Source organism: Oryza brachyantha, chromosome 2 (assembly GCF_000231095.2).
Source record: "Oryza brachyantha chromosome 2, ObraRS2, whole genome shotgun sequence".
NCBI lineage: Eukaryota > Viridiplantae > Streptophyta > Magnoliopsida > Poales > Poaceae > Oryza > Oryza brachyantha.
Window position 1 is genome coordinate 15521399 of NC_023164.2, and position 12225 is coordinate 15533623.

At 46.0% G+C, this 12225-nt stretch overlaps 2 protein-coding genes and 2 long non-coding RNA genes across 4 annotated transcripts; 3 read left to right on the forward strand and 1 right to left on the reverse strand.

The window, feature by feature from the left end:
• The first annotated feature begins 969 nt into the window (after window positions 1-969).
• LOC121053198 (putative pentatricopeptide repeat-containing protein At5g40405) lies at window positions 970-2916 on the forward strand. The gene has a single exon (XM_040520489.1). The coding sequence runs from the start codon at window positions 1026-1028 to the stop codon at window positions 2751-2753; it is 1728 nt and encodes a 575-aa protein (XP_040376423.1). The 5' UTR covers window positions 970-1025; the 3' UTR covers window positions 2754-2916.
• Window positions 2917-2973: 57 nt separating this feature from the next.
• Window positions 2974-5821, forward strand: LOC102718992. The gene is made up of 4 exons (XR_005811077.1): window positions 2974-3265; window positions 3345-3433; window positions 3513-3969; window positions 5475-5821. It is a non-coding gene; the product is annotated as an uncharacterized LOC102718992 (long non-coding RNA).
• A 538-nt stretch (window positions 5822-6359) lies between these two features.
• On the forward strand, window positions 6360-11878 carry LOC107303704. Its single transcript, XR_001549704.2, has 3 exons — window positions 6360-6586; window positions 6707-7363; window positions 11553-11878. It is a non-coding gene; the product is annotated as an uncharacterized LOC107303704 (long non-coding RNA).
• LOC121053493 lies at window positions 8286-11001 on the reverse strand. The gene is made up of 3 exons (XM_040520490.1): window positions 10623-11001; window positions 10069-10476; window positions 8286-9955 (listed from the first exon to the last, which is right to left on the reverse strand). The coding sequence occupies exons 2-3, from the start codon at window positions 10432-10434 to the stop codon at window positions 9368-9370; spliced, it is 954 nt and encodes a 317-aa protein (XP_040376424.1). The 5' UTR covers window positions 10435-10476; window positions 10623-11001; the 3' UTR covers window positions 8286-9367.
• Window positions 11879-12225: the final 347 nt, after the last annotated feature.

The window sequence follows — 12225 nt, forward strand, 5'->3', positions numbered from 1 at the left end:
GTGCTTTCCTGGACGTGTAATCGGTGGAACTACAGAGAAATCGTAGCTGACAGTACATATTGAAACTAAACTATGATCATTGGCAGTGGAACTCTGGTTTAGTGCGGATTTCTTGTTCAAACGTTGGATATTTGTTCAGTGTTTTATATTCTACAGAGATTGACATCGATATCTTGCACTCTGGCAAGCAGTTAAATTGGAAAAACAGTGTGTAATTTTGAATTTTTTTAAATGGAATTCATTGTATTGATACCCTTTCTATCATGTGCCTAAGCCTAACGCTCATGATAAGCACTGGAGGTTATGGCTGGAATTCAGAAATTCTATCACGTTTTCACCGTAGTAATCATTTATTTTCCAACAAAATTATGATGAAATTCATATCTCATCAAAATGTTCTAGAAGGGATTGACGGACAACATTATAGGGTTTGTTTAGTTCGCAAAAATTTTTAGGTTGGATGTTACATCGGATGTTTGACCCTTCAGTGACTAATTAAAAAACTAATTACATAGAATGTTAGAAAACCATCAAACGGATTTTTTAAGTCTAATTAATCTGCCAGTGGCGGAGCTAGAATTTTTTCAAACATGTGAGTTGCTGTGGCCAGTGGCGGAGCTAGAATTTTTTCAAACATATGGCTCAATCAGTTGAATCTATATAATTTTGCCTTTATCTACTAGTTTTTGAAGTTTTAAAATAGAATTTCAATGCATATTTAGGATTAGGAGTAGGGCTGCAGCTACTCATGTATCCGCCCCTGTCTGTAGCAGTTATGACTAATCGTGAACTAATTAGGTTCAAAAAGTTCGCCTTGTAAATTCATTTTAAGCTGTGCAATTAATTATTTTTAACTATATTTAATACTCGTCTAAAGATTTGATGTGACGGGTGAACGATAAAATTTTGGGAACTAATCAGGGTCATAGTCGAAGGATTCGAATTCGTAGCAGTCTCTTCCTTACGCTTGGCGCGCCAAGGCCCAAACTCGTTTGGCTCTCTTCTGCAAGGTGTTCGACGCCGCCATGCCCGCGCGCCACCGCCGCCTCCGCTCCCTCCTCCCCTGGCTCCGGGCCGCGCCTTCCGCCGGCGCCGCATTCTCCACGGCGCCCTCCCGAGGCTGCCCGCTCCACGCCGCGCTCGCCCACCGGGGCGCCCCCGCGGCGGCGGCCCTGGCCCTCTACTCCCGCATCCGCGCAGCGGAGCCGCCCACCCCGTTCACCTTCTCCCTCCTCCTCGCCGCCCTCGCGTCGTCCCCCTCCGCCGGCTGCGAGCGCCTCGCCGCGCGCCTCGCCCACGCGCAGGCGTTCAAGTGCGGTGCGCTCGCGCACCCCGTCGTCACCAACTGCCTCCTCAAGCTCTACTGCTCGCTGGGCCTCCTCGGCCACGCGCGCAGGGTGTTCGACTCCGGTGCCGCGCTGGACGTCGTCTCGTGGAACACGATGGTGTCTGGGTACGGCAAAGGCGGCGACCTGGTGGCTGCGCGGGAGGTGTTTGGCAGAATGCCCGAGAGGAACCTGGTGTCTTGGAGCGCCATGGTGGATGCGTGCGTGCGCGCCGGGGAGTTTGGAGAGGCTCTAAGGGTGTTCGATCGGATGATGACGGAGAGATTCAGGCCAGATGTGGTGGTGCTGGTGAGCGCGCTCAAGGCATGCGCGCATCTTGGCGCGGTTGAGAGGGGCCGCTGGGTTCATGGTTATTTGGAAACAGAGAGTTTTGGAGGCAGGCCTGCAAATGTCCTGCTCGAAACGGCGCTTGTGGATATGTATTGCAAATGTGGGTGCCTGGAGGAGGCATGGCGAGTCTTCCATGGAGTTCAACAAGGCGATGTGGTGTTGTGGAACGCGATGATCGGTGGGCTTGCGATGAATGGATATGGTCAGCGTGCACTTGAATTGTTCCGGAAGATGGTTCATAAGGGTTTCATGCCAAATGAATCGACGTTCATTGTTGTTTTATGTGCATGCACACATACAGGGCGTGTGGATGAGGGCAAAGAGATTTTCGATTCCATGCAGAATTATGGCATTAAACCACAAAGGGAGCACTACGGATGCTTAGCTGATCTCCTTGGCCGTGCAGGATGTGTGGAAGAAGCTGAAGCTCTTTTACTGGACATGCCAATGGAGCCACAGGCTTCCCAATGGGGTGCACTCATGTCATCATGCCAAATGCACAATGACATTAATGTGGGTGAGCGTGTGGGTAAGCGGCTTATTGAGCTAGAGCCAGATGATGGTGGCCGTTATGTTGTTCTATTTAACCTGTATGCTATCAATGGTCGATGGGAAGAAGCAAGAGCCATTCGGCAGATGATGGAGGAAAGGGGAGCCAAGAAAGAAACTGGTTTGAGCTTCATAGAGTGGAACGGTTTAGTCCATGAATTTATGTCTGGGGATACAAGACATCCCCAGACAAGGAAAATCTATGCGTTATTGGAAGATATAGAGAGGAGATTGCAACTGATTGGTTATGTCAAGGATACAAGCCAAGTGATTATGGACATGGATGATGAGGAAGATAAGGGCATTACCATATCCTACCACAGTGAGAGGCTGGCATTAGCATTTGGTATCTTGAATATTCCCCAGGGCATTCCTATTCGTATTGTCAAGAACCTCCGAGTGTGCCGTGATTGTCATGTGCATTCCAAGCTTGTCTCCAAGATATACCAGCGTGAGATCATTGTGCGTGATCGCCATCGTTTCCACGTGTTCTGTGATGGAGTATGCTCCTGCAATGACTATTGGTGACAAATGTTTAATATCATTGCTCGCCAAAATATGACCCCAATATTGACCAAGGTGTTTATGGTTGATATATTAATAACCAACGTGAGTCTAGAGAGTACACACAAAACCATAATAGAATCTCTGTGCACATGCTGTTCTTCAATATCACCTTTGCCATGATATAGTGCTAATTTTGTGTGAAATAGTGATAATTGCAAATGTTTTGACATACTAATCATCTTTACAGATGGTGGATGGAGCATTGGTACTAAGATAAACTATGATGCAGATGGTGATAACTAATAAATTCTGCAGGAGTACAGGTCTTTCAATATATACAGGTTAAGTCATCTGAATTGCCGTGTTTTTAAGTGTGAAATCTTCGAAACAAAATGGCTACTTTCCATTGGCAGCATTTTCTGGTGTTGTTTGTTGTCTCGACTGTTACCCTATTCTTGTACTCACTGTCTTGTTATTAGGTGACAATGCCTCTTGAGTTGATATGTATCAAACTGCAAGAGAACGACATCATGGTACTTTCTTGATTATCTGGGCAATGCTACATTTCCTGATGATCAATGCACGTTGAGAATGACTGATCGTTTCTTGCAGAAGTCCTTAGGTCAGATACTGTGATGGCTTGTTATCCTTACCACGGAATGGTAGAAACAAGATTCACCATCCAAGGCCGGTTGCTGACGGTTCTGCATCAAGTTGAATTCCCAGTTCACACCTCCTCTTCCTCGGGTAAACTCTAATTGGATGATCAATGGTTTTCAGACGATGGAGCCGGGCGCTTTTGGAGTCATGACAATGGCGGGAAAGCGGATGAAGGGATCGGAGAGACGGAGGTGCTTCCAGACAGAGCCTCCCGCTTCCACCTGAAGCTCAGCTTTGCTTTCCTCACTAATGCGATTCCTTCCTTCCCAAAGTCCAAGTCCAACCACTCCACCTCTTCATCTCACCGTCTCGCTCTCTCTCTCTCTCTCTCTCTCTCTCTCTCTCTCTCTCATGGACTACTCGGGCGGGCGGCCGGGGCCGGCGCCGGGGAGAGCGCGGGTGCGGGCGCGGTGTTGCTACTGCCGCTGCTTCCGGCGGTGGGGCCGCTGCTTCTGCGGCTGCTACTGCTGCAACTCCTTCCCTACCCAGGACGACCTCCGCGGCCCCGCCGCCGCCACCTGAGCTCCAACGCCCTCCAGGATTTCGCCCCCACCACCACTTACCGCTACCATACCAGGTGAGTCTCGTTTGCTCGGGCGACAAGCCTCTTAGCTGGTGTAGCCGGCGTGTGGCTGGTCGCTAGTTAGTTATTCCGTGTTCTTGGCGTGGTCAGGGGCGGGTTCTATCTCTTGTCGATTGCTCCCAAACTAGCTTAGCGTGTGGGAATTCGGTAGCCCCCTGATCGGGTGCTTGGGTAATTGGATGTAGCGTGCTGTCTGAGGCTCGCGTGAGCCGGGATCATTGTGCTGGGTTGGGTTCGAGATCATGGGATGGATGAACAGTTTGGTTGTTCCGTGCACTCCGGATCTACGTTCCAGTGCAGTACACGGGGGACCATCCTCTGCATTCTTTTTTCCCCGAGATGGTGAATTGCTTGTGGTGAGCCGCAGGATGGTGAATTGAGTTGTCTGGGTTCTAATTGGGATGGTAATTTTGCTATCATGCAACTTGAGTAGTGTCTTAGTGGTGCAGATTTTGTAGGCTGGTAAAACAAAATTAGAAAGCCTTCAATTCCAAATCTGCGCTGTTTGGACTTTGTTGCGATTAATTTAAAGTTTATATGCGTCATATTTGTTGTCGAGGCATGCTTTTGATTTGGTTGCTGCCTAGACACAAGAAGGCACACAAGACGCACAGGACTTTAAAATAGTGTGTTTTAATTATGTGCCGAAGACATACCATGTGTTCTGTTGTCCCTAAATAGTTTCATCAAAGGGAATGTATTCTAATTGTGTAAAGTCATATTCCCTCTGTTTTTTTTACGCCGTTGACTTTTTAGTCTAAATTTGATCATTTATCTTATTATTAAATTATATAAGTGTTAATTATTTTGTCATGATTTGATTTACTACTACAGGAACTTTAAGAAAGATTTATAATCTTGCATATTTTCACACACGTTTTGAATAAGATGAATGATCAAACGTAAATCTAAAAGTTAACAACATTAAATTAAAAAACAGACTTGTTTCTTACAGATGAAGATAAAAATGAAAGATTTTCTGACTTTTGTGATACCTATTTAATGGTATAAATGATGGAATAAACTATTGCAAAGTTGAAAATCTATTTTAGAAATATGAGACGATCAACTTCTATATAGATTATTTTTTGTAAAAAAAGCACGGTTTAACTATTTGGAAAGTATGCGCGAAAAAACCGAGGAAAAATCTGTGTAAAAAGAATACAGTGACATTCTGCTGTGTCAGGTTATGCAGAATGTCAAGCACAGTAATTTACCCTGGTTACTTGTTAGCATTGGGTTTATTGGGATGCTGGAATTTTCGTCATACTTACATCAGTACATACTACACAATCATCTATTAATTCAAGATTACATTTTTTTTTTGCGGGGAAGACTTTGTCGGTTCTTGATTAGCTGGTATATGCTGTTAGGTATATTGGGAATTGGGATGTTGGATTTTACTTTCATGCATATATATTTGAACAAACTCATCCACTTATATGTTCCATACAATTTATCAAATATTGGTTTGACCTTAGTTTTATTCATGGCAGCAGATACATTAATCATGTAACCATATGCTCACTATGAAGACTGCACCAAGCTTTGTTGCTATATAAACTAGGCAAGACCAGTTTTCTATTCAGATGTGAGAGCATGTTAATGCTCAGGAGTTAGCTGCTGTTTAAAGTACTTCGCTTTCAAGTTTAGTGAACAATCCATGGACCTACTGCTTTATTACTATGCGTGAGGATGGAAACCAAGTGATCATTTCCATGGACACCTCAGTTTGTATGTGATGATTTGTGAAAACCAAAGCAGAGTGTTTCCTGTAACATATAACAACTACTTCTACATATACGCGAATTACCTATACATGATGTGAATTATAGTTGCTGTTTCATTCTCAAGGTATTTACTATAGCTTTCAAATCTTTATACAACCATAGTGAATATATTCTGAGGTATCGTTTCCATTTTGTAATATTAGTTATTTTATGGGCGATCCAGTGTTGCTAAATTCACTTTGGCGTGCTTGGAGCATCACCGATTACACTTGTTTTACTAGTTCTGTTACAGCGGGAAAACTTTGCTGTGTTTACCCATCAACAAACTTTCTTGTATCTACCCAGCAAGCATATCTAACGTGTACATGCTCAAACATAGTGAGCATTCTGAGATCTGAAAATACAGGGGTACAAACGTAGCATGTGCTTGGTGCTGTCTGCTGTGTGATGTGCAGTAACTGAGATTTAACATATAAACTGTTGACGCATTCTTATATAGTTATATGGAGTATGTATTATTATGTCGGTGTCCTTCTGAAACCCATTGGGTGTGGCTCTCCTGGTGTTTATTGTGCAGAACATCTTTTCCTATTTGCACTTGGGACATTTTCTGAACTGTCAGGTGCAGTTTTCCTATTACATATTCGATGCATCCTCTGATGGCCATTAAGAGGATTGTGTCAAATCTTTATCGATGCACTAAACCTTCTCTGTTTGTGCGTATGAGTCGGTTTGTCTTGCAGTGAGGGTTCATTTTCTGGCTAGTCTTTTCTGATGTTCTCTAGTGCAGTTGAAACGTCAGTAGCAGATAGCAGATCTGCTAATTGCAACATCAGCAACACACCAGCTTCGGCCTCTTCTTGCTCAACAGTAACCCTGAGGTGACATTTACACTTTTACAGCACTTTGTTCAAACTTGAATTCCTGACATTAGGGTTCGTCTGAAACTTTTTTGCATTCCCTTCGGTCTCACTGTTTACAGATTGATATTTTATTTGCAGCTCCTACACATGGACACAAGATGTTTGCATCCTGTCATGACCTCACACAAGCAAAGCACCAAACTAGCCAATATCATGGCACACGAAGGGCTGTCTGCCGTTGCACGGATCAGAGCAAGATAGAAACTAAGTGTGTGGGGGCATTGGATGCCTGCTTGCTGGCTTGCTTTGCTTGTTGCATCCCCCCTCACCTCTCCCCTCTTTTGTTGACTGTGTTGTGCACACCTTGTCTCTTGTGTAATTATGGTTTTCTAAGCCCTGCCCCCAACTACTAGTCTCCATCATTGATCACACATACTACCGTCTCATTCTTGCATCACCGTCTCTTTACATTACTCTCTTGACTGCTCAGTACCCATCTATCTTATCATGTTTTATTACAACAACAACTCCTAACATTCTTGTATGTAACTGCAGTTGTCAGTCTCCACAGCTTCTGTTTACAGCTCTGAACTTTTACAGTATCTCCGTGGTGACTGTCACACCACAGAAGAGTGTAGTAGAGGAATACCCTACCTGGTTGCCTGAACTGTGCCTGAGCTGATCTGAACTGATCATGAAAGCTGGAAACACTGGTGAAGAGACCAACCAACCCTGCACCATGCCCTCCTGCTTGCTCTGCAGCATCAAACTTCTGCCAGCCTTGCCTGAACAAAAGTAAGCTCTTGCTCAACTTTGGGCACACATTCACACATGGTCAATAAGGTACAGAAAGTTGCTGCATTTCTTGTCTACTTCTGGTTATCAAGGAGTACTGTACTACACCTGCTCTCTAGGGTCAACTTAGGGCCTGTTTAGTTCCAAAAATTTTCGCCAAAAAACATCACATCGAATCTTTAGATACCTAAATAAAGTATTAAACATAGATAAAACAAAAAAACTAATTGCATAGTTATGGAAGTAGGGATGGCAATGGGTAAATGTCCATCGGGTATTGGTACCTCAGACCTATACCCACCAGCAAAATTTTGTACCATCAAAATATCCATACTCGTCACGGGTAGAAAAATCTCCCCATACTCATACCCGCTTAGGTAAACTTTATCCGTCGGGTCACCCATATACTCACAATAGTTTAAAACAATCTAAATTGCATAGTTTTCATATAATATATTATATTAGATACTAATACTTAAGACATCACACATTCATATAGTGTGGTGGAAAATGTATGGATGGTTTAAATAACTAGGGTTTTGGTTAATTGGGCTAGACTAATTTGATATTGGACTATGACGTGTATTTAAACTTGCGTGTATTTATTACCCATGGGTAAACGGGTATGGGACCATAAAAATGTTTCCATACTCGCGTACCCATCGGGTGAAGGTATTTGCCCGATTACTTGTCCACGTATGATATATTTAGTTCATACTTATATCCTAATAGAGTAAATACCCATCAAGTATCGGGTCACAGCTCTTCATTGCCATCTCTATACGGGAGAAATAGTGAGACGAATCTTCTAAGCCGAATTAGTTCATAATTAGTCATACGTATAACAGTAACCTACATGTACTAATGACGGATTAATATTAATTAGGCTTAAAAGATCCATCTCACGGTTTACAAGCTAGCCATGAAATTCGTATTTTTATTTGTGTCAAAAACTCTTTTCGATATCCTATCAAATGGTTTGACTTAATATCGAAAAAATTTTGTTTCGTCAACTAAACACCCATTATTGAGTGAAAGAGATGGAGAGGGTGACTGTCAGTCAGTCAGGTTATGGGCCTTTGTGATGGTTGATGGCTGGCCCGTGCCTGTGGAGATCTTTCCATGGCAGCCTTGCCTGTGATCTTTGGCTGCAGGGCAGGGGGCTCAGTTCCTACCTGTACTGCTGTTCCTCCCCGGAGTCAACAAGTGTGGGTGTCAGGCAAAAGGCTCCCCCAGCAACTACTGTCCACTGCTGCACACACTTTCAGTTCTGATTCTGCCGTACTAGTGTGTGTGTTTGGGAGGAGAGGGGGTCCCTACCCTACTTTATCCCTCCACTTGTTCTATTCTTCCCCTGTTCTAGTGTCCTAGGATCAAACTGTTCCCAGACTTGGAGAGATCTCCCTCTACCTGCTCAAAAGTTTGCAGCATCTTTTTCCTTGCAAAATGTTTTAGAAAGAAGGAGAATTCTTTGCACTTTGATAGTAGTAAGTGTAGCTATGGGTACAGTAGTGAGTGCTAGCTCATAACCTGTCTGAGATTTTGACATGTGCAAAGATTTGGTTTTTGGGGTCTCTTTTGGTCCTTGTGAAAAGGATTAAGAATGGCAGTGCAGGTCAATCTCTGGTGCACGAGAGCCCTACATAGCTCCAGACATCAGTAGGATTCATTCATGAACAGCTCACAGTTAATTGATCATTTGATTAATTATATATATTTGATGGGTTGTCAAACCATGGAAGTTAACCTTAATCATCCAGAAAATGGAGAGGCTAGTAGGATAGCATCTTTGTGTTGGACACTGTTTGCAACTGTTTGGAGTCCATATCTGCTAATGCCATTTATGATCAGACATGTGCAACTAGTGTTACCAGCTCTCAAGAACCCCATGGAACAGAAGCAAAGCTGAAGAGTGAAGAAGAGGACAGCCAAGAAGCAGAGGCAGGCTGCAGGTGGTGTGCCTGCCTGCCTGCCATGGCGGCTCGCCGCCGCCACTGCCGATTGTTAGTTGCCGCCGCTGCAGAGGTCGAGGAGCTTCTTCCTCCCCTCGGCGACCTCGTCGAACAGGTCGTCGATCAGGGCGATGACGTCCTCGCACCCGGACCTCAGCGCGTCGGCGCGCAGGGCAACCTCCGCCGCCGCGTCGCCGGCCCTGTCCGTGGCGTCCCTGGCCTGCTCGACCGCCGCCCTGGCGCGCCGGAACTCGAGCATCATCGCGCCGCCCCCGGCGGCGGAGTGCGCGGCCGCCGCCGCCGCCGCCGCTCTGGCGGCCTCTGCCGCGGCGCGCTGCTGCGCGCGGGCGAGCGCCGACGCGAACGCGGCGCCGAAGTAGGCGCCGCAGTCCGTGGCGGCGGCGGCGTCGGGCCAGTAGTGGAGGACGCCCCAGGAGAGGAGGGTAAGGAGGAAGGAGGTGAGCATCCTGGTGGCGCAGAGCACGCCGCGGAAGCCGTTGAAGCCGGTGAACTTGGCGTCGGGCGGGACGGTCTCGGCGAGGCGGAGCGCCAGCGCCTCCGCGCGCGTCTCCACCAGCACCCTGTTCTCCTCCCTGATCGCCATGGCGTCCCTCCTGCACGCCGACATCGCCCTCGTCACCTGCACCCACCGGACTGGACGTCAAAATTCAAACACCTCGAGGAGCGAGCTAGCTAGGTGCAAGTGCAACCAAGACGACGACGCCCGCTGGGGTCACTGCCGATGATTCTGACCTCGAAGGAGAGGTGGGCGGCGGAGGGGGAGGGGGAGGCGGAGGCGGCGCGGAGGGCGGAGGCGAGGCGGGAGGCGGAGTCGGAGTAGCCCTCGATGCCGGCGGCGCCGACGCGGAGCGCGCGGCAGGCGTCGCAGAGGCGGGAGGTCTCGTCCATGTACTCGTCCAGCCAGGCGGCGCCGCCGGGGAGGTGGAGCGACCCGACGAGCCGCGCCAGCCCCGCATGCGCCGCCCTGATGAGCCCCAGCGCCGCCCGCAGCGACGCCAGCGACACGAACTCCGTCGACGACAGCGACCTGTCCAGCTCGTCCAGCCCCCGCGCCAGCGTCGCGTAGAACGCCGCCACCGTCGACGGCGACGGCTTCATCGCCACCAACCTCAGCACCTACCCTACCTAGCTCCTAGCCACCTGCACGAGAGAGAGAGAGAGAGAGAGGTTAGCTAGCTAAGCCTATGGAGCTACCACTAGCTTAGCATCGGTTTAGCTAGGGTGTAATAATGGCGCGACGGAGTGCAACTGTGCAACCGTGCGGATGGATGGAGTTGGATGGCGACCTTGTTCTTACTCCCAACCCAGCCAAGCCCAAGAAGCTAGCTAGCCCTCTCCTCTCCCCGTCAAGCTGAAAGAGATGGCCCTTCGCAACTCTCTACTGCCACCAATGGCTTCCCCTTCTCTCTCTCTCTCTCTCTCTCATGTGGCCATGGCTGCTGAGGAGTGGAGGAGAGAGATGGCCTCCTGGTGAGGAAGACACACAAGGTTGGTTGGTTGGATGGATGGATGGATGTGAGGAGGAAGAAGAGGATGGGATAGCTTCTTTGTGCTGTGTGTTATATAGGGCCAGCCACTGCACACTCTGAGTCTGAGCAAGGGCTACATGCCTTTAGCTGCTACTGCTCTTTCTGCCACACCTACTGCACCAATCAAGGCTGGAGAATTAAATCAATTAATTGATTTCAGTTTGGAGTGAAATATATTTCACTGTGAAAATAAATTCTTGGATAAATTGGTCAGAAATTTGGCAGGAGTTTGTTCAGATAAACTTGAAGCTCAATCAAGAAATTTCTTATCGATCCTCGGTATCATTGAAGGTGCGATGGCGATATATGGAAAGACTTGAACTTTTGAGAAATTTGGCGGGGAAAACTAACAAATTTATGATTTTTTTTCCAATTCAATTTGCCTAGTAGCTACTGCCAAATTGAAATACCTGGAATTTCGGTGATATCGATTTCAAACTCCGAATCGTGCTACCACTGGGGCAGACAGCATGTCATTTACTCCCAAAGTTGATAGTGTGAGTTATCATCATAATCATCATCTCATGAGAGGTTGGGTGGACTTAATTCCCAATGAGATTGAGTGATTGATCGATCGGATATATGTATATATGCATGGGCCACCTTTTTTATTTCTTTCCTTATAATTAGCTCGATCGCTTTTCCGAAAGATACTACTCAGTAGATTGTGTGTTTTTTTTGACACAGTGAGTGATGACGTGGAGTTGTGGATGCCCTAGCTGGAGAAAGACAGTGATGGAGATCCACTGCATTCTACCCTAGGTACAGTGCATTGGTCAGATGAACCATGCAAGCAAGCAAGCTATATATCCCTTTCTCCTTTTATTTTTTTCTTTTCTTTTATTTCTTTTGAAAAGAAAAGTTTGCATACAACCTAGTTATCGAGTCCATGATCCAGTTGTGAGAGTATTTATTCTGCTCAGGATATATGTAACCAAAGGATGAGAGATTTATATATATGCCACGTCATCCGAGTATCTATAATGATACGACTGACAAGTACAAGTACAAGAAAGAAAGGAGACAGTTTATTTATGTACTCCCTCCGTCTCAAAATAAATTAATTTTTCACTTTTTACCTATAATTTTTGATCTTTTGTTTTATTTAAATTTTTTTACGATTGATATTTTTGTTTTTATTATATGATAAATTATGAATAGTACTTTACGTTTGACTAACTTTTTTCTAATTTTCTGAAAAAAATTTAAATAAGACGGATGGTTAAACGTTGGACACGGAAACCGAAGAATTAATTTTTTTGGGACAGAGGGAGTATGCACAAATCATTTGCATGTTCTTGTCATTCTTCTACTCTTTTTTTTTACTGTGGTGTCACTCTTGACTAAGATTAGGGCATAA

Coding starts and splice junctions, on each gene's coding strand:
- LOC121053198 (XM_040520489.1), top strand. CDS start 1,026: ATGCCCGCGCGCCACCGCCGCCTCCGCTCCCTCCTCCCCTGGCTCCGG.
- LOC121053493 (XM_040520490.1), bottom strand. CDS start 10,434: ATGAAGCCGTCGCCGTCGACGGTGGCGGCGTTCTACGCGACGCTGGCG. Junction 9,956..10,068: donor CCGCCCACCTCTCCTTCGAG/GTCAGAATCATC, acceptor CGGTGGGTGCAG/GTGACGAGGGCGATGTCGGC.